This window comes from Pelodiscus sinensis, chromosome 5, assembly GCF_049634645.1.
Source record: "Pelodiscus sinensis isolate JC-2024 chromosome 5, ASM4963464v1, whole genome shotgun sequence".
NCBI classification, from domain to species: domain Eukaryota; kingdom Metazoa; phylum Chordata; order Testudines; family Trionychidae; genus Pelodiscus; species Pelodiscus sinensis.
The window spans coordinates 65,798,134-65,824,934 of NC_134715.1; the positions used below are offsets into that span (position 1 = coordinate 65,798,134).

Here is a 26,801-nt window from a genome sequence, read left to right on the forward strand (position 1 = left end):
CAAAAATAAATAGTGTAAATTAAAATCATTTAAAAACAATAGACACTTGCCAGACAATGAAGAAATAAATTTTTAAAATACATTGTAATTTTCATCTCAGAGGAGTGAATTAACAAGGACGGATGCTTTAAGACTTCCACAAAGTCACTATTTTGATTAAATCTAGCAAACTAAGGAGTGCTATTAAATGTTAGTATGAATTATCTTTTTCTAGTTTCTGTTATAAGAATGCAGTATAGTTTTTTAGTAACTGAAAAAGAAAAAGACTCCTGCTGCAAAGGAATGTATGCACCTTCACTTAAGCAGGACCACAAATGGGCTGCACTTCACTTAGCTGAGACAAAGAACACTCTCAATTGATTGCCTCAAATGCCAACAACTATGGTTCAAAAAGGATTTTACAAGGTGGAGAGACCAGCTGAAGGCTCTTTAAGAGACAGACATTAGAAGCTAAGCGTTTGGGTTAGAAGGGATGATCCAAGGAAAGAGGAGAGATTATTATCTGGATTTTCTTTTCTTGCTACAGGGAAGAATTATAAACAATAGCTGAGCCCCACATCACAGCTGCAGTTCAGTGGGCTGAGGGCCAGCAGAGATGGAAGGATGCAGCGGCGAGGTGGGGCAAGGGAGCAGGCAGCACAGGGGCAGGCATGGAGCAGGGTGTGGGAAGACCCGGGAGAGGCACTAGCTGGGGGGTGGGGCGAGGGAGGGACAGGCGAAGCGCAGCGGGCAGGGATTAACTGCCAGCCCCACCACTCGCATCTCCCACTTCCCTTTGTTCCTGGGCCCGATGTGCTGCTCGGAAAAGTCATCATGCCATGGCAGCAGCTGCCCCCTGCCATGCTCTGCTGCCCCTGCTGCTCTCACCTGCCTGACAGGCTGCCCCTGAGGCGCAGGAGCAGTGCGGGGCCCCAGCCCACAAGCTGTCCACTCCAGCAGGCACACATCTGCATGGCAACACTACCACCAGCTCCCCGCTGCACCTGCCAGCCACTTGCTGGGGAGGCACTGAACCCTGCCTTAAGCCCCATCAATGGCAGCCCAAGGGGCCCTGGCTGTGCCCCTCCCAACCCTGCCCACCAGACCACCTGCTGCTAATGCGCCCACTCCTGCCACAAGGCAGGGTTCTCCTCGACTCATCATTTCTCACTCATCCTGGCATTTTCTAGAAACTTCTCAAGTTTTCCAGTTTATTCTCAAATGTTCTGTGACAGACAGCATGACAGACACCTTTCCTTTTAGAATAATATGGATTCTTCAACATTCTTTTTACTCAGTCAGACAGGAACCCCTGAAGACAAAATCATAGACATATAGAGCTAGAAAGGACTTAGTCATCAAGTGCAGCCTCCTGCACTGAGGCAGGACCAAGAAAACTCAAGCCACCCTTCACATATATATTTGCCCAATCCGTTCTAACAATTTCCAATAGTGGTGATTCCACAACCTCCCTTGACAGCCAGTCCCAGAGCTTAACCCCTCTTATAGTTAGATTTCCACCCCCCCTCCCCAGTACAGGTTGGAGCTCCCTGGTACAGCACACTTGGGACCTGACTAGTCCCAAATGAAAGAATTTTCCAGATCTGGGGAGGTCCCCTGCCTCTGACCCCATCACCGCTCCCCACTGCTGGCTTCTTTGGCCCTGGCTGGGCTGCCTGACACCCTACTCTGCTGCAGGCTGGTTGGCACAGCTACCCACAGCCCTGCTGTTGACTAGGCAGCATGCAACTCAGAGTGGCTGCCATGGTACCAGATCCACTGCTGGGTGGCACGTGGCTCTAGCTCCACTGTTGGGCTGCTGCAGCCCTGATTGGGCATGCCCTGCCACGGCCCTGACCCTGCTGCTGGGTTGGAATGCAACCCAATTAGGCTGCTGGGCCAGGATACAGCCCTGATTGCGCTGCTGGGCTGCTCCAGGCCCAGCTGGGTTGCCATGGCCCCAGCCAGACTGTCCCTGCCAAGCTGCCATGTCCAAGCTGCCCCAGCTGAGCTGCCACTTCTGGGCTGCCATGGCCAGCTACTACCAGCAGCCTCATTGGGTTGCACAAGTATCCCAGCTGCTGGCCCTTCCGTCCTGGAGCTCTCTCACCCTGCTGGACCCCGGATGCTGCCAGACCAGAGAGTCCTGGTTTAGGGAGGTGCAACCCTGTATCTAATGTAAATATTTTGCTGTAGATTAAGACCGTTACTTCTTGTCCTTTGTTCAGTGGACATGGAAAACAATTGATTATTGTCTTCTTTATAACAGTCCTTAACATTTGAATACTAACAGGTCTTCTCTCAGTCTTTTCTACAAAAACACACATGCCCATTTGTTAAACCTTTCTTTGTCAGATTATCTAAACATTTTATCATCTGTTGATCTCCTCTTGATCCTCTCCAATTTGTCCATATTTTTCCTAAGTGAGCCTGTGAAGGAAGGGAGAGAGGGAACCTTTTTCTAGACATTCCAGCCATTCAGTTAACTAAAGTCTCTCTCAGTAGTTATCTTTACCATAATTGTCTTGCCTGCAAGGGTTAAAATCATTGCCAGTAGGTCCAAAAAAGTTCCCAGGAATGCTAGGGAAGCAGAAAGTGAGTTGACAGGATGACAGGTGAGCCAATGGAAACAGAGTGTGGGCTTTTGAATTGGGAGACATGACACTTCTTGTTCCTGTTGTGTGGCCATAGGAGAGCCTGGTAGGACATGAAATAAGCCAGGGAGCCAGATATGGAGAAACCAGTGACATCCATGCCTAGGAAAGGACTAAGTTAAGTCTTGAAAATACAGATATATGAGTAGAACCAGGAATGTTTAGTCAGGCACGATCAGGTTTTCTTCTTTATTTTTGCTAAGCAAATGTAAAAGAAGGTTACCTACCTCTACAATAACTGATGCTCTTTGAGATGAGATTTGTCATGGGTGGTCCACATTAGGTTGGTGTGCTGCTGCCAAGCCCAATGATGGAGATTTTTGACAGCTGTACCCCTGGGCTGTGCATGCGCTGGCCACGACAGCCACGTGCTCCTTAACTGCTTAGACTGCAAATGTGCCTGCCCAGTTCCTTTTCTACCCTGTAGTCCACTGTCTGCCGAGCATAACGCTGAAGTAGAGAGGAGGAAGGGAGGGTAGTGGAGCACCCACGGGGACACTCATCTGGAAGAATGTCAAGTTACTGTAGAGTTAGGTAACCTCCTTTTCTTCTTCAAGAGATGTCCCTGTGGGTGGTCCACATTAGGTGACTACAAAGCTACCAAGAGGCAATTGTCCAAGTAGGGGAAGACTGCAACATCATTCTTTCTGAGGGCAGCCACATTGACGGTGAGTACCTTGGAGAAAACATGTGGGGTGGTAAAAAGGCCAAAGGGAAGACCCTGTATTGGTAATGGCAGATGCCTGCAAAAAAAACAGAGAAACCGTCTATGAGCAGGGTGAATAGAGATGTGAAAATACGTGTCCTAGAAGTCGAGGGACGATGGTGGCCATCATCACCATCTTGAATTTTTGCTTTCTGACAAATTTATTTAAAGCACACAGGTCCAGGATGGGTCTCCATCCCCCCAATCATTTCTGGGTTAAGAAGTAGTGTGAGTAAAATCCCCTTCCCCATAACTGTTCTAGGATTGGCTCCATGACGCCTAGGTGCAGAGGTGTTGGACCTCCTGATGAGCTGTCTCGTCAGAGTGGTCCCTGAAGAGGGACTGGGATGGGCGTTGAAAAAGGGGTATGGACTCAAAGGGGAAGGAACTGAGGAGAGAGCGAGAGGCTCGCACATGCGCACTCTAGGCAGTTATGGAGTGCGTGGCTCTCTTGGCTGGTGCATACATGGCTCAGGGGTACAGCTGTCAAAAATCTGTCACTGGGCTCGGCAGCGGCGCACCGACCTAATGTGGAGCACCCACAGGAACATCTCTTGAAGAACTACCCCCTTACACTGTAACCTTTCAAACTGAATCCTAGGGAAGCAATTCTGTGTTTTTTAATCTTTTTTTTCCGGTTGCTCTCTAACATCTAGCAACCAAGCAATGTTTCACCAAGTGTGATTTTTCTTGTTAATAAACGTCACCCTTGTAAGACCATATTCTGATTCCTGTGTCCTAGAAGCCAGGAAATTTCTGTGTGCACATGCCTAAGACTGAAAAGCCAAACTACTAAGAGAAATTAAATTTTTCAAAGTTTCAAGAGCAGTGGTCTCCAATGTTTTTAAGCACAAGGTTACTTTTTGAATTTAAGCGCAATCCAAGATCTACCTCAAACCCAAATACCTTTGCCCTGCCTCTTTCCCTGCCCCTTCTCCTAAGTCATGTTCCTGTCCCACCCCTTCTCTGAGGTTCCACCCTGCTCAATCCATGCCCTCTCCCCCACACATTCACTTTCACCAAGCTGGGTCAAGAGGCTGGGGACATTAGACATTTTAGAAGTGTGACAATTATCTCCTATATCTTATGTACAAACATTCCAGTTACTGGACCAGCTTTCTTGGTGTAAGAGACAAGATTTCGAGCTTATACAGAACTTTTCCTCAGGTCAGGGAAACTAAGTCAAAATGTCATTGCTAAATGCAACGTCTGAACAGATTGTTTAGCATAAGTAATTAACACGTTTACAAAAATATTGCAAACGAGACTTGTTAGTACGCCCCAGAATGAAGTTAGCCTAAAAGACATTTTAGTCTAATCTCAGTTGGCTGCAAATGACACAATTACAGTGAAACCTTTGCTATCTGGCACTCTATTAACCAGAAAACTTTATTAACCAGCATTTCCCCCAGCCACAATATTATCACATCTTCAGCCACACAGGCCTGTCTTGGTTTAACAGAATTGGCTTAACATTTTTTTGTTTAAGAAGTACTAATCATCTTTAACTCAAAATAGAAATGTGAGACCAACTGCCTCATACTATAAAACTACCAATATTAAAAACTTGAGTTTTATCTATTATTGTTCACTGGTTTTTCCTAGGTTGATAGGAACCTTACATAACCGGAATTTTTAGATAACCAGAACACCCTAATCCCTGAGCGTGCCGAATAACACAGGTTTTACTGTTTATGAATCCATAGTACTGGGTACCTCAATTTAAAAGTGAATAACAAAAATGATTAAGAGCAGCAGATATTACCCTTTGGAGGAAACACTGCAACAACAACTTATGTACAGGCAGTCCCCAGGTTACGTACAAGATAGAGACTATAGGTTTGTTCTTAAGTTGAATTTGTATGTAAGTCGGAACTGGCTCCAGATTCAGCTGCTGCTACTGAAACTGACCAGGAACTGACTACAGGAAGCCGGAGGCAGAGTTGCTCTGCCCCCAGCTTCCTGGAATCAGCCTGATCAGTTTCAACAGCTGCTGAATCTGGAGCCTGGGACAGAACAGCTGGGGCGCTGCCCTGTAGGTTCCCACAGGACCAACCCGGCAGCACCCCAGCTGCTCTACCCGAGGCGTCCCGCAACAAAAGCCTGGTCTGCTGGGGGAGAGGGGAGCGCACTAGCTGTGCCCCCTCCCTCCCCAGCAGACCAGGGAGACCCGAGCAAAGCCGCACAGGCAGAGGGACCCCGCTGCCTATGAGGCTTTGCTCCTGTCTCCCTGGGATGCTCGGGGGAGTTCCCCCCAGCACCCCAGGGAGACCCGAGCAAAGCCGCACAGGCGGAGGGACCCCGCCACCCGTGTGGCTTTGCTCCTTTGCTCCCGAGCAAAGCCGCTGGACCCCCCCAGCAGACCAGGGGGACAGGAGCAAAGGTGCCCAGGCGGCGGGGGTCCCGCTGCCTGGGCGGCTTTGCTCCCGGGCAAACGAGCAAAGCCGCCTAGGCGGCGGCTTTGCTCGGGTGTCCCTGGTCTGCTGGGGGGGGTTCAGTGGCTTTGCTGGACCCCCCCCTCAGCAGACCAGGGAGACTGGGAGAAGCTTTTCTCGCCCCGGAGGACACGGGCGGCAACCCACCGCCCGTGAGCTCCGGGGCGAGAAAAGCCCCGTTTGTAAGTGTGGATCCGACATAAGTCGGATCCGCGTAAGTCGGGGACTGCCTGTACTTACGAAGTGATGACTATGAGGGAAAAATTACAAGACAAATGTCTACAAGTATTTAACCTAGGAGTTAAAGGAAGTGGTCAAAAGGGGTATAAACTACAAATAAAATAATACTATTAAAAAACAAAGGAAAATTTAGTGTATTTTGTCTCAAATGCAACCTAGTGGCAAGATCAATTAGGCAGGAAATAAACACTCCTATGGGGAGAGGTAAAATCTTGACTTTAAAAGTGAAAGTTGTGTTGGAGAACAATGCAGGGAACAATTCTGCACAGGGAAGAAAATGGATTAATTGAAAACCTACTAACCACAGACTCCGGAAGAGACCAATACTTCCTATGACTGACATTTTAGTTCACAACCTTCTTCTTGTTCAGCAGAATAGCTTGAAATTAAACTTTTCGTAAATTTCAATATTCTCATTTACGACACTAACACAATGAGGAAAATTACCTTTACTATTTTACGGTAAATATAATTCTGACTTAATTTTGAAGGAAGTTGCATACAGTAAATACATACTGATTTTCATTAAATATTAACTTTATTTTATTAGACCGAACAATTTATGTTCCCATAAGTTCACGTTTCCAGGCTCACCTATTATCTTACACTGATTAGCGTTGCTGACTATGCAAGAGTCCTCTGAAGCATCCAGGAATCAGATTACAGATCCAGATAAAAAACACATGAAATATAAAGAATTCTAATAACAGAGCAACTGTTCTCTCTGACCTGCAGCAATTCATTTTTCTAATCCTGCTGGAATCTGTATCTTCCTCTTTATCCCATCACAACTCTGTTCCAATATGCACCCACCATGCTAAATTATTCTCACAAGTATGGACTCGCCCTAACATACAGCTATGCAAGTGAATGCCCAACTTGTTGAATTGTCTATAAAAGGCCACTTATATGTTAACTCTTAAATCATACAAAAATATGAATATGTCTAAAATTAAATAGAGAAGTGAGATACTGCCTGGGATGCAAACATAATGCCACACCCACCTTGCTATCCTTATCTGGTTTACTGACTCCAGTATTTCCACTAGCTCCTAAAGAATTTTCAGGAGAAGCAGGAGCACCAGGGTGAACACTCACAACTCTCCCACTCATGTCTCCATCCAAAGACGCAGAAGTGATGCTGGAAGTGTTGAAAGAACCTGCTGCACAAGTCATTGGAACATTTGATCGATTGATATTCACAGCATTAACATAAACAGCAGCATTTGAAAGCTGAGACTGGAGCTGCTGGGAAGCAACAGAATGGTGGGGAATGATCACAGCTGCAGGGACCAGGCATGCTGAACTTTGAGCCTGTATCGGCATCACTGCTGCTGTAGGTCTTTCTTGGCTGTGTACTGCAACTAAGGAAAGGGGAGGAAACACGAGAAGTATTATTATAAAGACATATAGTCATTGAGACATCAGACACTGTATTATAACAACTTATTACAAAAAGGTTCCCTCACACTATCACCCCTCCAGTCTAGAAAACTGTAAATAGTGTATGTGGGTGATATGACACAGCATCTCAACATCAGACTTCCCAAACCAGAACAGAGAAAAAAAATACCTCTGTTGTGACTATTTGTTTTCAAAGACATGGATGCAGATGTATATTCTACTCATATGTGCATTTTCCTGGAATATTAAAGCCAGAGAGCTTTGCCTAAAAGTAACTGTAGGGGCAGCATACATGCCTTCTGGTGTTTCATAGCCTGTCCCATGACTATTTAAGGGCAGCCCCACCCTGACCTGCCTTAGTTCCTTTTCACCAAAAACACAGATAGGAGATTCCAACACAGAAGGGATAAAGGGTGAACCATATTTGCACCTGCATCTCAAAGAACAACAGTTACAGTTGTAGTTCTTCAAGGAGGCGGTCGGTCAGGATTTACTGCCAAGGTGTCCTCACAGGGTCCCTGGCTCCGTCGATAATCATCAGAAGGCTGCTTCCGCGTGTGCTCAGTGATGTGTGCCATGTAGAATTGTGCACTGAGTCTCCACAGCAGACTCCAGGAAAGCCCCCAAAGACCACACACCAAATAAGGATTGAAGGTGCCCGGCCAGGTTTAATGTAGAGCAAAGTAGAGTAATAGTTGTCAGTAGACTCTACTGAACCACTACACATATGAACTTGCCACAATGGAATGACTCAATCAGTGGGAGGTCCCATTGCCTCCTAGGTCATTCAAAGGCTGTTTTCCTCCCCGCCCCCCCAAGACACCACCTTATATACAAGTACAACAAATCACACCTCACTGCTGATGCATCAGGTTGCCATCCTCTGACGCTATTTAGATACCACCCATCACCCTGTACCTCGTGGTTTGATTAGATCATCTCTATCCATCATGCTGTTATTTTAGACCCTTCCCCAACCCTGAGTCTGTATCTGTGAGGAGTGGGTACCAAAGTCTTTTTAACGAGCTAGTGATTTCAATTTATGACCAGTAACAATTATTGTTCTGCACCTGGGCCTATTACCAATTAGTGTTTTGCACTCAGCCCTGTTCTCGCCAAGTTCTGTGAGCAGGGGCGTGCCTCTTGCTCACAGCTTAGCTTTGCTTTATGTTAGCCATGTTTTGCCCATTGTTAACTAGGCCTCAGGCCTCAAACCAGGCCTGTGCTGCATGGGCTTATGTTTTAGGCCCTCATCTTACTACAATAGTTCAAGTAAATGACCTCATTTTCTTCTTCAAGTATTGCCAATATGTATTCCACTTAGAAGACTCAAGCAGAAATGCAGAATGTGGGGCTTGGAGTCTACTTAAAGAATGCCTGTTGAACTGCCTTTCCAAACCTTGCACCTGATCTAGATGCAGTTACAATAGCATAGTCTGTTGTGAAAGTATGCAGCCCTACCATTAGACCAGGGGTGGGGAATAATTTTTAAGGGGGGGAGACACTTCACAAATTTTTTTATGTGGCTCCAAGCCAGCCATTTGGGCATTTAGCTTATGTGGCTCCAAGCCAGCCCAGAGGCTTCATGCAGAAGGCTTTGTGCTCCCCTGCCCACAGATCCTGATTGGCCTGGTGGTGATGGGAAGCACATGAAATCTTTGCAGCCCAGCTCTTAGAGGGAACCGTCAGCTGTTCTGAACAGCTGGCAGTTCCCTCTAGGCACCACAAACCCCTTGCAGGGTGGGAGGAGACTTTGCATGCTCCCCTACCCCCAGGCCAGTCAGCGTCTGGGGGCAGGGGAGGGCACAAAGTCTTCACTCCCTGCTCTCACCCTAAGCACTGCACATTCCTAGTGGAGGGAGAAGACTTTGCATGCTCCACTGTCCCCAGGTCTTGATTGGCCTGGGGGCGGGGAGAGCAACAGCGCATCCGCAGGCCAGATCAATCTCCCTAGTGGGTTGGATCCAGCCTGCAGACGTTCTCTTGCCCACCCCTGCATTAGAGTCTGTAGCTCATTTACACTCCTTGTGGATGTTATGACAGTAGTAAAGGCTGTCTTTTGACACAGGAAGAGAGAACAAGTTAGCTAGCACAGTGTTAAGCTCTCACAAGGAAATCATTTATTTTACAGATGGGAAAAGAGAGAAAAGACCTTTCAGATATCTTACAGTCATGGAGAGAGAATACATGGAATTCCCTGGGACTGGAAAATGGTATGCAAAAATCACCACTAAGCAGAACCTCACTGAACTGAGGGACAGAGTTGAGGACTTAAGATGTAATAGGTAATTGAAAATGAACGTGAGCTAGCATCAGCTGGATTCCTTGAGCCTGTGCCTAGCATGTCAAAGCCAGAGATCTTTGCCTAGAAGTAACTATTTCTGAAATAGTTAAATTCAAACTGAAAATTCTTCCACTTGGAAAATAAGTAGACCTAGTAGAGGGTTTTCTATTATTAAGTAGGACTCACTGAACTGCTTCTGAACATCTTTTTTCTTTTCATATGGTCATGCTGCATCCAAGGTGGAAAAGTGTCTCTAGTATGTTAGGTAGCAGGTCCTATTGGATTCTTTCCTACTTTGGATAAGAATAGCATGAATAGATGCCAAAGAGCAGTCTACTTCCAATGTCCAAACAAACACCAGTTCATGAGACAGAGTGAGCCAAGAATGGGGTGTCTTATTCTGCCTCCTCCCTGAGATCTGGTGTTTTGAGATCTGGGGATTCTGACATTTTCAGGAGCTCTGGAAATAAAATTACTTTAGCCATTTGGGCACTAGGAGAATGATAATGGCTGTCATGACAAATCTTACTCTGGGCTGGTAGTAGCAAGGGAATGGAAAGAAAAGTATATCTGTCATCATTTGTCCGTGACAATAACAAAATTCTATCTTGGAAGCTATGGCTGATAAGTGAAGTTTTTATTCATGTGGGACACAAAGAGCCCACGGATGTGTATCCTACTGAATGACTACTTCATTTGGGACACAGTTATGAATCTCCCACTAGTGGTCCACAGGGAAGTGCCTGCTCAGATTGTCTACTAAAGGGTTCTGAGAACTTGGGAGATATGTGACTTAGATAGTGATATGATTTGTCATTCACTAGTTCCAAAGCTTAACTGTTTTGAGGCAAAGGGGAAGAGATCTTGCTCTTCCTTGTTTGCGAATATAGACCATGAGGGTAATGTCTGATCACTTGGATATGATGTGAATATATAAGTAGAAGAAAGATTCTGCAGGGCAAGTGGACCACTTTCAGTTATAGTATATTGATGTGCACTCTGGCCTCACTGAACATCCTGGTTCCTTATGCAACGTGGTTGTTCAGGTGAGCATACCAAACCAGAAGGAAAGTGTCTGTTATGAGGGTGATACTGGGGCTAAGAGTGTTTAAGGGAATTCTCCCTCTCTGGGTTTCATCATCAGATGAAGGGAGGCAATGAATCTAGTGGGAATGATCACCCTGGAGTTAATGTAATCTTTGGTGATAGACTTACCAAAATCAGGCATGTAGACATCATAATAAAGCCTATCATTAGTGTGTAAGGCCACATGGACTGAAAGGGAGAGGCACATTCTGATCATAGAGGAAGTGGGTCTGGCCCACGAAAGCTCATCATCTAATAAACCATCTTGTTAGTCTTTAAAGTGCTACATTGTCCTGCATTTTGCTTCAACTACCCCAGACTAACACGGCTACATTTCTATCACTATTCTGATCATAGTTTTTGGTCTGCGAGTAATCTGTGCTATCAGGCTGTTTATTAACTGGTATATTTCCAGGGGAAGGAAAGCTCTTGCATAAACAGAGTCCAGTGTTTTTCCGATGAAACTTATTACCAGGGCATACAATAAAACAGACATCACTTTGTTTATTCAGCTGCCCAGGTCTGCTAGAAGATGGAGCAAAAATCCCATTGCCAACTTTACCTCTTGGCAGGACTTAACAAGAGTCAACCATCCAGATATGGGAAAATTGTAACTCTGACAGCTCATCTGGGCTACCACCACAGACAAAATGTTTGTAAACATTCTGGGTGCTGTTGCTAAGCTAAAGAAAAGGACTCTGAACTGGAAGTATTCTAGTCCTATTGTAAACTGCAGGAAACTTCAGAGGGAAGGATGAATGTTTACATGAAAGCATGTGTTCTTCATGTCAAGAGCCACAAACCTCATCCCCTCCTGTAGGAAAGCGATTATTGACAGTAATACACCCATCCTGAATTTCAATTTTCTAATAAAGATGTTTAATTACCAAAGGTCCAGAATGGGTATGCATTCACTTGTCTTTTTGTGAGACTAGAAAATACAAGAAATAGAAAGAACCCTCTTCCTTCATACCAAGGAAATATGCACTCTATTGCCCCTCGCTGTAGGAATTTGTCTGCCTCCTTATGAAGAATCACTTTACTTGATAATTTCCAAGACCCAGCTATCTGTTACAATCAAGCCCACATTGTGGGTGAAGAGTGTGAGATGGCCTCCTACATAATGGGGAAAGTGGTGGCAAGCATCAGTGGCTGTTTGATGTCTCAGTTGAGACACACTTATGCAGCCTTTTGCAGGAGGCTGGAAATGAGTAGAGGTTGCAGTGCTTAAGGGGGCCAAAAGCAAGGATTCTGAATCTCTGCCATTTCACTAAAGAATTGGCATCAGGAGAGAATAGCCTTGACCCATGTGTTTGTCTCTGATGTTTTCTCCTCGAGGCTAGTGCAGAAATCCCCAAGGAGCATGTAGTCATCTGACAGGAGTAGGGAATCATCTGAAGAGATTTGGGTTGAAAAGAAGATTCCGTATGTTATTCTGAAACTTTCTAAGGAAACCTGAAGAATGTTGCCAAGAATCTGTCATCATGATTAAACCAGTGGCCAATTCTATTGATGCCATATCAGCTGCATCCCCTGCAGCCTGAAGGAATGTTCTTGCTACTAACTTAACCTCCCCAGTGAAGGACTGAAATTGTGCTTTGTCTTCAATAGGAAACTTGTCCTTAAAGACCATCTGCCTTGAATAGCTGTTAAAAATATTTAGCTAATAAGGCACGACAGCAAAACGGAATTGCAGGCCCATAAAATAAATATCAGTCTCTTCAAGATAACAAACCTCTTTAAGCCTTTTCTGTCATGGTGTTTTTCAATGTTGCAACCTCACACTTTCCGGAGTTGCCTATATCACAAGAAAGTTGGGCACAAGATGGGAGAAAACAAATTCAGCTCCCTTTGTGAGAATGTAGGTCCACCTCTGCTCTTTCAGGTGTGGGGATTTCATGAAGCTTGAATATGTCAGACCAATGTAGGCAGTGTATGATGGCCTCGTTAACTGGAAGCACAACCTTATATGGGCTTGAAGATTGCAAAATATCCTGGAGTCAGCATTGAGTGTCCTGGACCACCTTCTGCCATATAGGTAGATCACTGGAAAGCCTCGGCAATAGCTCTTGGTACAGCCTATGATGTCCAGCAGAGATGGAAAGTAAGGAGTGTCAGCTTTGTTCAGAGACAAAGATGAGATTCCCATTGATACTCTGATGGATCCAGTGTGTGCTGAGAAGTGTGGTCAGATTCCTAGGTGGGTCTCTAGCATCTAGTCCCATCAGCTCCAAGAATGCCAGAAAGAGTGATACACCACCTGTGGGGGAATTCATGGCAAAAATTACCCTTTATTCCTGGAGAAGTCACATCTGGAGGGGTAGTGTCCATACCTCATCGACTTCCTGTTAGAGCACTCTCCAAGGAGATGGAGGAGTGGCCAGAAAGTCTGACTCATCTGAACCCCAAAATGTTCCCCCTTCCAATGATCTCCATCAGTACCAGGGCACACTGCCCAATGACTGGAGATGAGATTGTTCCTGAGGTACTGAAGCAGTGTCTTCCTTTGGTGTCATAGTATCTCCTCAGGAGCTAAAAAAGGATGGAAAATTGCAGATAAGAAAGGAAGATATCCTCTGATGTAGTATATGTCTCCGTTTGTCCCCGTGTTGGGTTGGGTTGGAACTGGGGCATTCTGATAGTCAGAATCAATGGTTCTATTGTGTCTTGAAAGGTAGCACTATCCTTGGATGAAAAAGCCAGTACCAACAAGCCCACACGTACTAGGAAAAGTTCTCTGGCTTTGGTATGCCAGAGATGTGCACATCTGAACGGAATACATATCTGCAACCACTTGAAGAAGAACTAATCCATGACTGTGGAGAACATATTCATTTGCTCAGTGTTCAGGAACTTGAAGTCCTGATGGACTTTTGACATTAGTATTTGAGGAGAATATGAACAGATCTGCTCTAATATTATTGCTACTAATAACATTATCAAGAGACTTTTTGAGATCCTTTTGCAACACCATGCAACCACATCTTCTAGTACTTGAGTCTCCTGTTCCCCCTTCTCACAATTTGAGCAAATTGAGTCAACACTGTAGTAATTCACTCTTATCTAGCTAAGACAGATATGGCTCACAAATCAGATACAGTTTCTGATACAGAAGAGTAGCCAAGGTGTCTTGTCTCTCACTTAGGAAATGAACAATCACCAAATTATGTGTATACTTTAATAGCCCTTACTTGAACAAGCCCTCTTCCCTCCTGCTCACCCCCAATGTCTCCAGGAATACTATGAAAACTTCAACAGGGAAGTTTAGGAGAGACAGGGACTGGTCCGGATTCTGCAGCACCAAACTTTTTTTTATGAAGTTGGACTTTTTTGTCCTGCCTTCCATTCATATAAGAACAATGAGTGATTCAGCAGTTCCAGAAAGGTGTATTGGAGTTTCAGAAATTATCCATCTCTTACAAAAAATAAATTCACATCATCTGACTGACCACTTGCATCAGTGAATTCCACAAGCTATGTTGGTGTGACGCAAAAGTTCTTTACCTGTTCTAACAGCATTACGAGCCTGGTTGACTGTCATTTGCCCTGACATGTGCATAAGAACCTTGGTTTGTGGACTAGTTTGTATATGTGCTGCAGAAACCACAGCAGTTGGGACCACATTGGAGTGAACTGTCATGCCATTGCCCTGAAGTTTCTGTGAAGTTCCACCAGCAGTGGAAGGGCTGACCATGGTCATCACTCGTCCTGTCTGGCCAGCAGTAGATATGGGGACTTTTGCTTGCGAAGCACTTGTCACCGTCCTGCCAAAATTAAAAAAGTCCTTTGATTCAATTATTTTAAAACCCCACAAAACATAAATAATTCCTAAAAGGTGCTGCTCTTCATATCATTTGCTGGTAACACACAAAGCAACGTGAATAAACAGAAATAAAGTAAACTATTAAGACACTTGTATAAAAAAAATCCTACCTGGTGACTGGAGCCACATAATTGCCAGGGAAAACACCAATCTTGCTTGTATGCATGGAGGTCCCTTTGAACCAGCCATCTTGACAACGTTCAAACACTAAAAACATCTCCCCCTTACGCAGTTCCAGTTCATCCTCTTTTCGAGGGCTGTATGGATATATAGCAATGTACCTGGAAAAAAGAAAAGCACATGATTTCTCTTTATCTAATATTTAAACTAGTGCTGACAACTGCAGTTCACCTGAGCAAGTAACTCATTAATTAACAATTTAACAAATTATCTGAATAAAAAATTAATCACAATTAATTGCAGTTTTAATAGCACTGTTAAACAATAAGAGAATACCAACTGAAATGCATCAAATATTTTGGATGTTTTTCTACATTTTCAAATATATTCATTTCAATTACAACACAGAATACAAAGAATACTGTGCTAATTTTACTTGCACTGTAAAAACAAAGGAAATAGTATTTTTCAATTAACCTCACACGAGTACTATAGTGTAAACCCTTTATCATGGATGTGAAACTTACAAATGTTGATTTTTGCTGTTGCTGCACTCAAAAACAAAAAATTGTAAAACTTTAGACCCTATAAGTCCACTCATTTGTACTTGTTCAATTGCTAAGACAAATAATTGTTTTTACATTTATGGGAGATAATGCTGCTAGCTTCTTATTTACAATGTCACCAGAAAGAGAGAACAGGCATTCATATGCCAGATATGCTAAACATTTGTATGCCCATTGATGCTTTGGCCACCATTCCAGAGGACATGCTCCCATGCTGATGATGCTTATTAAATTTAATTCATGCATTATATAAATTTGTGGCAGAACTCCTTGGGAGGGAATTTTATGTTTCCTGGTCTGTGGTTTTAACCACATTCTGCCACATATTTTGTGTTACAGAAGTCTTGGATGACAACCCAGCACATCTTTAAAAATACTTTCACTGCAGATTTGATAAAACTCAAGGAAGGAATTAATGTGAGATTTCTAAAGACAGCTACAACATATGACCCAAGATTTAAGAATCTCAAGTGCCTTCAAAAGTCTGAATGGGACGAAGTATGCTGTCAGAAGTCTTCACAGAGCAGCAACCCAATGAGGAACTATCAAAAAAGATTATCAACCGTCTACCTGACTCAGATGATGAAAATGAACTTATGTTAATCCATACTGCTTTCAATCGCTATTGAGCAAAACCTGTCACCAGCATGGAAGTACCGTATGTCTTCTGGAATGTGGCTGAAGTATGAAAGGAGATATAGATATTTATCATATTTGGCACATAAATACCTTAATGCTAGCTAGAAAAAAAATGCTATTCAAATTCCTATTTTCACTTTCAGGAGACATTGTAAACAGGGGAAGCATTATATCCCATAAATGTAAACAAGCTTGTTTGTCTTAGCAATTGGCTGAACAAGTATAATGGAGGACTAGTAGGTTCTAAAGTTTTATACTGTTTTGTTTTTCAATTCAGTTATGAAACAAAAAACCTACATGTATAAGTATCTTCTCCACAATAAAGAAATTGTAGTTCAGTACTCACCTGAGGTGAACTTGAAAATACTATTTCTTTTATCTTTTATACAGTGCAAATATTTGTAATAAAATATGAAAGTTTTGTAATTGACATGAATATATCTGAATATGTAGAAAATATCAAAAAATATTTAAATATGTTATTGTATTATTGTTCAACAGTATGATTAAAACAATGACTATATGAAGCAGGTATTTTTGTTCCCTTCCCAACTATATGAAACCCGTAGTGTTTCTATCTGTCCCACAATATGGGCAGTCCCCTACCTGCATAATGTACTTTCCCAGATTGCTCATACAACATTTTCAGGAAGAGAGATGTTGTCAGGAATACATGTTATATATATATATTTTCCACCTGGCAGTATTATTCCCATTAACATGTATTACAAGAATGAGGACATAACACTAACAAGCAGTTTTCAGTCTTCATTCCAAATTGATGCCCACTAATTACTTAAATGTAGAATCCTCAGACAAACTGCAAATGCAACCCACACAGGCAGTCTGACAATGTGATGATAATATAACATACCAAACAAGATACAATGCTTTCTGTATTTTGGCATAAATTATTCCACACGGGGATAGGTTTTGTTTTCCTTTCCTTTTATAATAGATGACATTGAAGAAACTTACTCAGGATATTGTTACCTGTGAATTAGGTAGTCCTGATCCCTAATTCAAGGGGAAAAAAATGTATATTCACTCTTGAAATAATGAATATGTCATATATTTGTACTGTATCAGAGGGGTAGCCGTGTTAGTCTGAATCTGCAAAAGCGGCGAGGAGTCCTGTGGCACCTTATAGACTAACTGAAGTGTTGGAACATAAGCTTTCATGACATGCATCTGACGAAGTGGGTCTTTGCCCACGAAAGCTTATGCTCCAACACTTCAGTTAGTCTATAAGGTGCCACAGGACTCCTTGCCGCTTTTATATATTTGTACTGTGTCCACATAATAACAATGTAGCAGAATACTATTATATTTACCTTTGTGGTAAATAGTATGAAGACAGAGGAAATCACATATCGACTCTATTGCATTGCTTCTGTTTCCTAATTATATACACTGCTTTCTGGGAATTTTAGCAGGAGTCAGGCCAGATAACGTGTCATGAGCATGTTCCAGTTTATATCCAAAATGACTTGTCTTAGAGTATTTTCTTCTTCCCCTTCCCCTTATAAACCCCACACCTTCTGCTCACTCCCCAAACTCACTATTGGCAACATATCTGAATTTCACTTACACACTTGGTCGAGGCTGTGGACGTAAATGTGCTGTTTGGTCAGTGGAGCCTGATACAGGCCTTTGTACTATTCCTGAAGAAGGCAGCCCTGAAGATGTTGAAGCAATGACTGTGGCAGACAAAAGAGGTGGTGGAGGAAGGGGGGGATTCATATTCTAGTATTAACAGAATATTTAAAAAGGAAGAGAAAATAAAGTGTGTTAAGATACTGAAAAAAAATATTTAACATTAAACTAGTTGAGCACAGCATTCTATCATTCATTGTTAAGACACAACCAGACAACTAGATTTCTCTCTTTTTCCAGTTTAAGATTTTGAAGTCACGACAGGCAGTTAAGGAAACAAGCAGTTTCCCAGCACAGGGGAAGCTGAAAGTGTTGTTTCTAATTTTAACTAACAACATTTTCATAAGAATTCTTGAAAAGAATCCAGAATCCTTCCAAAGAAGAAAAGGTTACTCACCTTGTGCAGTAACTTCTGTTCTTCGAGATGTGTGTCCCCGTGGGTGCTCCACTACAGGTGTCGGGCTCGTCCCGGCGCCGCAAACCGGAAACTTCTTCGTAGCAGTAGCCCCCTCCGGAGGACCGCGCGTGCGCAGTGTGTCCCGCGGCGTTCGCGCCTTTTCTGCGTCGCGCGGTCCGACCCGCCAGTTCCTCCTAGCCGGAACATCTGCAAGATACAAGAGAGATCTCCGAAGCAGGGAGGAGGGCGGGTCGTGGAGCACCCACGGGGACACACATCTCGAAGAACAGAAGTTACTGCACAAGGTGAGTAACCTTTTCTTCTTCTTCGAGTGATGTCCCCGTGGGTGCTCCACTACAGGTGAGTATGAAGCAGTCACCCTCGCACTGATTGTGCTTCGGATTTACTTGTGCACGGACGAAAGGACTGCTTGAGCGACTGCTGTGTCAGCGACCTTGAGACGGTCAAGGGCATAGTGTCTAGCGAAGGTGGATGCGGACGACCATGTCGCTGCCCTGCATATGTCTGTAAGAGATACATTTTTCATAAAAGCCGTGGAGGCAGCCATACTTCTGGTTGAATGCGCTGTTAGCGAACAGGGCAGAGATTTCCCCCTGAGAGTGTAGCAACGGGTGATGCAGTTAACTATATGTTTGGAAATACGTTGGGACGACAGCTGATGACCTTTAGAGCGATCAGCGAGTGATAATAGCAAACGCGGAGACTTCCGGAATGGACGTGTTCTGTCAAGGTAAAATGCCAATGCCCTTCTAATGTCCAGAGTGTGCCAGCGGGCTTCCTCCGGTGTAGCATGCGGTTTGGGGTAGAAAGTAGGGAAGATTATAGGTTCATTGACATGAAAGGACGAGTTGACTTTTGGCAAGAAGGATGGGTGACATCTCAGTGAGACTCCCTGCTGAGTGAACATCGTGTATGGCGGGTCCGCTGAGAGTGCTGCAAGCTCTGAAACTCGCCGAGCTGAGGCTATTGCCAGGAGAAAGGTAACCTTTATCGTGAGAATTTGTAACTCACAAGTCGCAAGTGGTTCAAATGGTGGGCGGGTAAGGGTGTCCAGTACAAGGCCAAGGTCCCATGGCTGCGGGATAGGCTTGTGTGGTGGACAAATATTGGAAATTCCCTTGAGAAATTTCTTCGTAAGTGGATGAGAGAAAACGGAAAAGCTCTCTATGGGAGCGTGAAAAGCCGAAATAGCTGCCAAGTGTACTTTTAGCGAAGCAGCGGCCAATCCTTGGGAGTGTAAATGCAGGACGTAGTCCAGAATACGCTGGATCTGCACATTTAGGGGGTTAATGGCTTGTGGCCGGCACCAGGCTGAGAAACGACGCCACTTATAGATGTACGATCGTTGGGTGCTGTGTCGTCTGCTTTGCACGAGTACATCCATGACTGCTTGGGAGCAGGTTAACTCTAGGCCCTGGAGCCAGTTAGGAGCCAAGCTGTCAGGTGCAAGCGGTCGACATCCGGGTGGAGAAAGTTGCCGTTTTGTTGTGAGATCAAGTTGTTGATCCTTGGAAGACGTTGAGGTCTGGACACCGACATCTGCATGAGTTGCGTGAGCCAAGTCTGGCGCGGCCAGAAGGGAGCCACGAGGATTACTGTCGCCGAGTCTGATAGTATTTTCTGTATTACCCGCGGTATCAGCGGGATTGGGGGAAAAGCGTAGAGGAGATGGTACGCTCCCCAATTGAGAAGGAAGGCATCCCCCAAGGATTGGTTGTCTATCCCCGCTCTCGAACAGTAAGAGCGGCACTTCCTGTTGTCGCGAGTGGCAAAGAGGTCGATCTCTGGGTAACCCCATGCCCGAAACAGATCGAGGGCTACAGAGTGAAGGAGCTCCCATTCGTGTTGGGAGTGGAATGATCTGCTGAGCGTGTCCGCAATTATATTGGTTTTGCCGGGGAGATAGGAAGCTACGAGCGCGATCCTGTGGCGGATCGCCCAGTTCCACAGGCGCACTGCTTCCGCACACAAAGTCCTGGACCGGGCCCCGCCTTGCCGGTTGATGTAGTAAACCGTGCATATGTTGTCGGTAAGGACTTGTATGGTGGTCCCCTGTATATGTTGGACAAAGTGGCGGCATGCGTTGAAGACTGCCCTGAGCTCCAGGAAGTTTATATGGAGTAGGGATTCCTGATGGGACCACAGTCCCTGAATCCGGTAGTGCAACATGTGCGCCCCCCAGCCTATTAGCGACGCGTCCGTGGTCAATTGAATGGATGGGGGCTGGATCCGGAATGGAACGCCTGCTAGAGTATTGGCAGGTAGAGTCCACCAAACGAGCGATTTCCTGACTCGGGCAGGGATGGTTATGAAAGTGTTGATATTGGTAATGCCCGGTTTGTAGGCTATGAGGAGCCAATGTTGCAGACATCGCATGCGGAGGCGAGCATGGGCTATGACGTATGTGGTAGAGGCCATGTGGCCCAATAGTTTCAGGCAGGTAAGGTAAGAGACCTTCGGGGCTGTGAGCAAGACGTTCGATAGGTCTCGAATGGTGTCGGCTCTGTCCGTAGGCAGATACGCCATAGCAGTGGTAGAGTCTAGTCTGGCCCCAATGAACACGATGGACTGGGCCGGAGTTAGAGTAGATTTTGGCAGATTGATAATTAGGCCAAGGGTCTCGAAGATGCCTTTTGTAGTGGCAACTGCCATCTCGGCTTGTTCTCTCGAAGGTGCTGAGAGGAGGTAGTCGTCGAGATAAGGGAAGATGGTGATCCCCGCTCGACGGAGGTATGCCGCTATGACTGCCATGGTCTTTGAAAATACTCTCGGAGCTGCGGATAGGCCGAAGGGAAGTACCGCATATTGGTAGTGGTCGTCTCCGACGGTGAATCGCAGAAACCTCCTGTGAGCTGGATGGATAGGAATGTGGAAGTATGCGTCCTGCAGGTCGAGAGACGCGAACCAATCCCCCTTTTGTAGTGTTGGAATGATGGAACCCAGAGTAACCATCTTGAATCTGTATCTTCGCAGGTAGCGGTTGAGACCGCGAAGGTCTAGTATCGGCCTCCATCCCCCCGACTTTTTCTCTGTGAGGAAGTATCGGGAATAGAACCCCCTGCGATGGAATTCGGGAGGAACTATTTCCACTGCACCTATGGTAAGTAGGTGTACTACTTCCTGTCGTAACAGATTTTCGTGGGAGGGGTCCCTGAAAAGGGGTGGGGAGGGAGGGTTGGTGGGAGGCAAGGTGGAGAACGGAATGGTGAGTCCTGAGGTTACAATCTCCCTGACCCAGCGGTCTGTGGTGATGGCAAACCAACGAAGGGAGTATGGATACAGACGGCGGTTGAAGAGTTTGGTTACTCTCGCGTTGGGTTCTAGCTGAGGGATGGCTCGCAGACTCTCGATCAGTATGTCAAACTTGCTGTCTAGATTGTTGCTGGTTGTTGGCCTTGTTAGGTTGCTGGCGGCGACGTTGGGGGCGCTGCCTCTGTCTATGCTGGTCGTATGGCCTAAATCGTTGGTTGGTATAGTAGGAAGCCGAAGAAGGAGGCGGCCTCTGCCTGTTATATGGCCAGGCTCTCCTGCGCCTGAAGGGCGGGGTGTACATCCCTAGAGTTCTTAACGTATTTCTAGAGTCTTTTCCTGAGTGAAACACTTGGTCTGTGTTTTGAGCGAACAGGGATGCTCGGTCAAATGGGAGGTCCTCCACCTTAGGGTGTAGATCCTTTGGCACGGAAGCCAGGTGGAGCCAAGAGTCTCGTCGCATGACGATGGACGTCGCGGTAGTGCGGGAGGCCGAGTCCGCGATATCGAGGGATATCTGGAGCGCATTACGGGCCACTGTGTACCCCTCTTGTACTATGGCCTTCAGTACCTCCCTTTGGGAATGTGGGAGATGCTGTATGAGCGGCACTAACTTCGAATAGTTGTCGAAGTCGTGGTTGGCAAGATGGGCAGAGTAGTTTGCCATCCTCAATGTGGCCGTAGCAGATGAATAGACCTTTCTGCCTAGCAAATCCAAGCGTTTGGCCTCTTTGTCCGCGATAGAATTTCTCGCCTGCGCGGATCTCGCCTTTTGCTGTGCTGCGTCAACCACGATAGAGTTCGGAACAGGATGGGTAAAGAGAAACTCTGCATCCTTGGCGTCGATAAAATATTTCCTGTCCGTGCGTTTGTTGGTAGGAGGCATAGACGCCGGAGTTTGCCAGATGTCATTGGCTACCTCCAATATCGCGGCATCGAAAGGAAGAGCTAGCTTGGATTTACTAGAATGTTGTAAATTTCTGAGCAGCGGATGGTGTTTTGGAGGCGCCCCCGAGGTGCGTAAGTTTTGTGAATCCGCTACCCGTGTAAAAAGCTCATGGAACTGCTTATAATCATCTGCTAGAGGGGGTTCGTCGTTAAACACCGCATCATCAGGAGAAGAGGAAGCGACATCTGTCGGGGAGGCCACTGACTGGTGTTCCGCCACTGGTGACTGAGTGGTATCGTCCTGTGGGACCGAAGTCGTGGACGCATCTCCCGTAGGCGCTGGTGGGCGTTGAGCCGGTGGAATAGAGCCTTGGGTCGTTGGCGAATATATTTGCTGTCGGCTCGGAGACAAGGGTGAGCGCCTCGATATTGATCGTGAACGCTCCGAATGCGGTGAGCGGTGACGAGACGCACGATGAGAGTATTGTGGAGAATAGGACAGAGTGCTCCTATGACGATAATAGCGGGAGCGGGTAGGTGATCGAGGGGAACGAGAACGGTACGAGTAACGGTACGGCGATCTGGAGTAGTATGATCGGTGATAGTGAGGCGGTGTGATGGACCTTCTCGGGGATCTATAGTAGCGGCGTGCAGGAGAGTACTCGTGATAGTGGCTCCGCCGTCTTTGAGGTGAAATCGAAGGTCCAGGCGAGAAGGCTGCCCTGTCCGAACCTGGAGAAGGGGTACGAGGGTGGTGTGTTTTCCTCTGTGCCTTCGTCGGTACCGCTCTAGAAGTATGGGGGACCGGGCTATCTGGGATCGAGATAAGTGAGGCCCCATCAGAGATTTCCCCTGGAAGGCATGGTGATTGAGGCGCAGGAGGCGAGGAAGGCGGAAGCACTTCTTGTCCCGACACCTGAGGGTGTAAGGTCGTCGGATCCGGTGCCGAAACGGGAGACTGAGACGGCTGCTCCACTTCCAGCGATCGGTCGGTGCGGTGCGGTGCCGACGCGCCCTGAGGATGAGGAGTGGCTGCGTCGCTAGGCTTTGGATGGGATCTGGGTGCCGAGTGTTTCCTCGGTGCCGTGTCCGGTGCCTTAGGTTGTTGCGGCTTAGGCTTCGGTGCCTGTTTAGGCTTCGGTGCCGGGCCGGCCACCGGTGCCGTCTTAGTCGGGGCACGGTCATGCGCCGACGGTGCCGATTGCCTCGGTGCCGAGGACCGCACCGAATCCGGCTGCGGTGCCGCTCGGAGGCTCGGTGCCGCTGATGATGGTGCCGACTCCGGACGGGTTGGCGGGGCCGATGCCACAGAGAGTACAGGGCTCGGCGCCGATGTGCTACGGGCTTTGGAAGGCTTTTCCATCGCCTGTGGGTGGCCCGACGCGGCTCTCGAGTCTGCCGCACTTAGGCTCCTGGACGAAGCGGAGGCCTTTTCTTTGGTCTTGTGCGTACCCTCGGTCTCTCGCTCTGTTGACGTCGGCGGCTGAAGAGCCTTGTTGAAGAGGAGCATTTTAAGGCGCATCTCTCTGTCACGCCTCGTGCGCGCCGTTAGCTTGGCGCAATGGCCACACTTCTGAGGGATATGGCCCTCCCCTAGACAGCGAATGCAGCGGGAGTGGCCATCCGACACCGGCATAGCCTCGCCGCATGATGCGCACTTCTTGAACCCGGGAGAACCGGGCATGGTTCGCTGAGCGGGTGTAACCCCCGGGATTAAAACAGGGGGTTGAAGTAACAGGGGTGTTTTTTTTTTTTTTTTTTTTTTTAAACAATTAACCAATCTAACTAACTAACGATATAACACTGACTAACACTACGTTGGGAAGGGGCTAACTGGGAAACAACTGAACATATATCTGATTTTTTTAACTAAACGATTCCTCCTCAGGAGAGGAGCGTGTTCCAGATCCGTCTGCGGCCGTGGACGGTTAGGAGGAACTGGCGGGTCGGACCGCGCGACGCAGAAAAGGCGCGAACGCCGCGGGACACACTGCGCACGCGCGGTCCTCCGGAGGGGGCTACTGCTACGAAGAAGTTTCCGGTTTGCGGCGCCGGGACGAGCCCGACACCTGTAGTGGAGCACCCACGGGGACATCACTCGAAGAAGAAGTAAGTTTTACATCCTGCTGTTGAATAGACTTCAATCCCTGGTTGTTTTTGTAGCTTCAAGCTGAAACACAATATACAATTCAGCTGCAGTCATTTTCACCCCAAAAATCACTCCTTCTAATGGAAAATTCCCTTTGATGTGTGGGCTACAAAAAGCAAGAACAATAGTAGACCACAGTCACTGTGCTATTGTTGCTACTTTCATTTATTCTTCTACTTAGAAATGCCAGCTTTTGAAATTCAGTATTATCAAGACTGGTAATCTTTAACAAGCGCTCCAGTGAAAAGTGGCAGTTCCTTTACAGGCAGATCCTAACAGGGGTTCTGCCTACAGGATTCCATTCCTTTTGAAAATCAATAGAGTAATTGTTACCTTCTGATCTATAAAACCTCAGATAATTCTTTAGCAGCTTGTATACTGACACTCTTGGGAAAACAAAAAAACAAAATAGGACTGCCTCCCCAAACCCTCTTTGAACTATACCATGTAAAAACTGAATATAACCCCCGCACTCCTTCTCCCAGTATGTAACACAGAAAGCACAAACTATTTTCACCTATCAAACCTACTGTGAAACAATCCCTTAATTTCTAAACACATTTCTGAAACATTCGATTGTTTATTCAGCTTTGAAATCCCCAAATTAAAAATACACATTGACAAAAATGTATTGTATGCCTGTCTGTTCCAATACATCAGCACATAAATACAGATCACTACCATGACATTCAGAATTTAAATTATATTCAATTAGATTTTTTTGGTAAGAATTGGTTAAATTTCTTCTTTTTCATTTTTCCAAGTAAATATTCATACAAGATGTCATAGCACTACACATACTGAGATTATCTTCATACGGCATTCAGCAGACACATTAATGAAGACAGCTTTTTTAAAATGCAATCTTGCACTTCCAATATACAGTAATGAATGGCACCATCATTGTTTTCAAAACCTAGCAGAAATGAAAACATCACCTAAACAGAATATAAAAAAACATATATTCCCCAAAATGTGTAATAATGGTGTGATCAGTAAGGTAAGATCTGAAACACTTGGACCTTATTTTTATTTAAATCTTCTGATTACATATACACTCTTGTGATTTCCAGATAAACCAACTGTACTCAAGACAGAACATATATGACCTCCCAGAAGAATATAATATGTATTTTAGTACTCTAGATGAGTAAAACAAAACAAAAACCTAACATCACTCCCCATAATGGTTTTAAAACTGTTTGCTACTGAAGAATAAAATTATCAAAACTACCTATACTTCATATTTTTTGTTAACAAAGTATAATTTACAATCCATTTATATAAGGAAAGGAGATCACTTGGAATTTATTTGGAACTAACTGGATTTACCCGGCGTTGCTCAGGAAACCAGAGGAACAAAATTTAGAAATTTAGGAAAGTAGGGGACCCTGAGCCAGGGGATCCCCAGAGCCACAGACCCTGGGGGCTGATGGCTCCTGGCCCATACCTGACCCTGTGAGAGCAGCAGGATCCTCCTCCCCTCAGGACCAAGCAGCCAGCCCCCAGGAGAATAGTACAGTCATGCAGCCAGTAGCAAGGGGACTTCTCTCTGCAAGGCTGGCTCAGGAATCCACCTGCCCTGCCTTGGCAAGCAAAAGCTCAGAGCTCACATCTAACCCTGATGGCTAGAACCAGACCCAGAAGAGCCCCACTCACAGTATGAACAGTAGGCGGCTGGCTTCACAGCAGTATAACCTGGCCCCTCCGCCCTGCACTGCAGCAGGCACACGGATTCCTTCTGCTCAGATAAGGCCAGCGAACTGAGCAGAAAGGCTGGCCAGCTTTGGTTTTGGTTTCCGGAGGACTGGGAGTGGCAGATGGGGAGCAACCCTGGGTGGAGGGGAGGTTACACACGGGAAGGGTGTCCCAGCTTGCGCCTGGGGCTGCAGGTGCCACATGGGGCAGGGCAGGTGCCCGAGCCATTGTGTGCATGGGGGTGGGGGCACTGTGAGTCCCAGGAGGCTACACACGGAAGGGGTGCCCCAGCTCACACCCAGGGCTGCAGGTGGCGTGGGGGGCAAGGCGGGACCCAGATCAGGTCCAAAAGTACCTTAAAACCTTCTCCTAGAGGAAAGGTTATCCCATGCAAAGTTTGGTTGTGGTAGCTCTTACAGTGTCCAAGTTATTAGCGCAGAAACTTACAAACATTCTCTTTTATATATTAGATAGGGTGGTACTTGAACAGATGTGGTGGAAGAAAATCAGATTCTCTGTCTGTATGGGGCACAGGCCGGCCATTAGGGAGGTGGCGGGGGAGGGGTGGGGAGGAGTGGGGCGCTGTCTGTGTGGGACACTGGCTGGCAGTTTGGGAGGTGATGGGGAAGCGGTGGGGCAGAGGGTGGTGCTGTCTGTGTGGGGCACAGGCCAGCAGTTAGGAAGGTGGTCGGGAAGGGAGGGTTGGCAGCGTGCAAAAGAGCCGACCCTGCTCCCCCTTTCTCCTTCTCTCTCTCCCCCCCTTGTGTCTGGCCCGGCGCTGGTTTTAACTGTCAGTGCCCTTTTCCA

At 46.2% G+C, this 26,801-nt stretch overlaps 1 protein-coding gene across 3 annotated transcripts in view; it reads right to left on the minus strand.

The window, feature by feature from the left end:
• SH3RF1 (SH3 domain containing ring finger 1) overlaps window positions 1-26,801 on the minus strand; it is a 163,951-nt gene that overhangs the window by 18,466 nt on the left and 118,684 nt on the right. For 2 of the 3 annotated variants that reach the window (XM_075931133.1, XM_075931132.1), the window contains exons 7-10: window positions 17,528-17,682; window positions 14,722-14,892; window positions 14,293-14,552; window positions 7,020-7,378 (exon numbers count right to left, since the gene is read on the minus strand). In XM_075931133.1, coding sequence (XP_075787248.1) covers window positions 7,020-7,378; window positions 14,293-14,552; window positions 14,722-14,892; window positions 17,528-17,682 — 945 coding nt within the window. Of the gene's footprint in view, window positions 1-28; window positions 3,377-7,019; window positions 7,379-14,292; window positions 14,553-14,721; window positions 14,893-17,527; window positions 17,683-26,801 lie in introns of those variants that run through there. The other variant, XM_075931134.1, reaches the window with a different exon arrangement.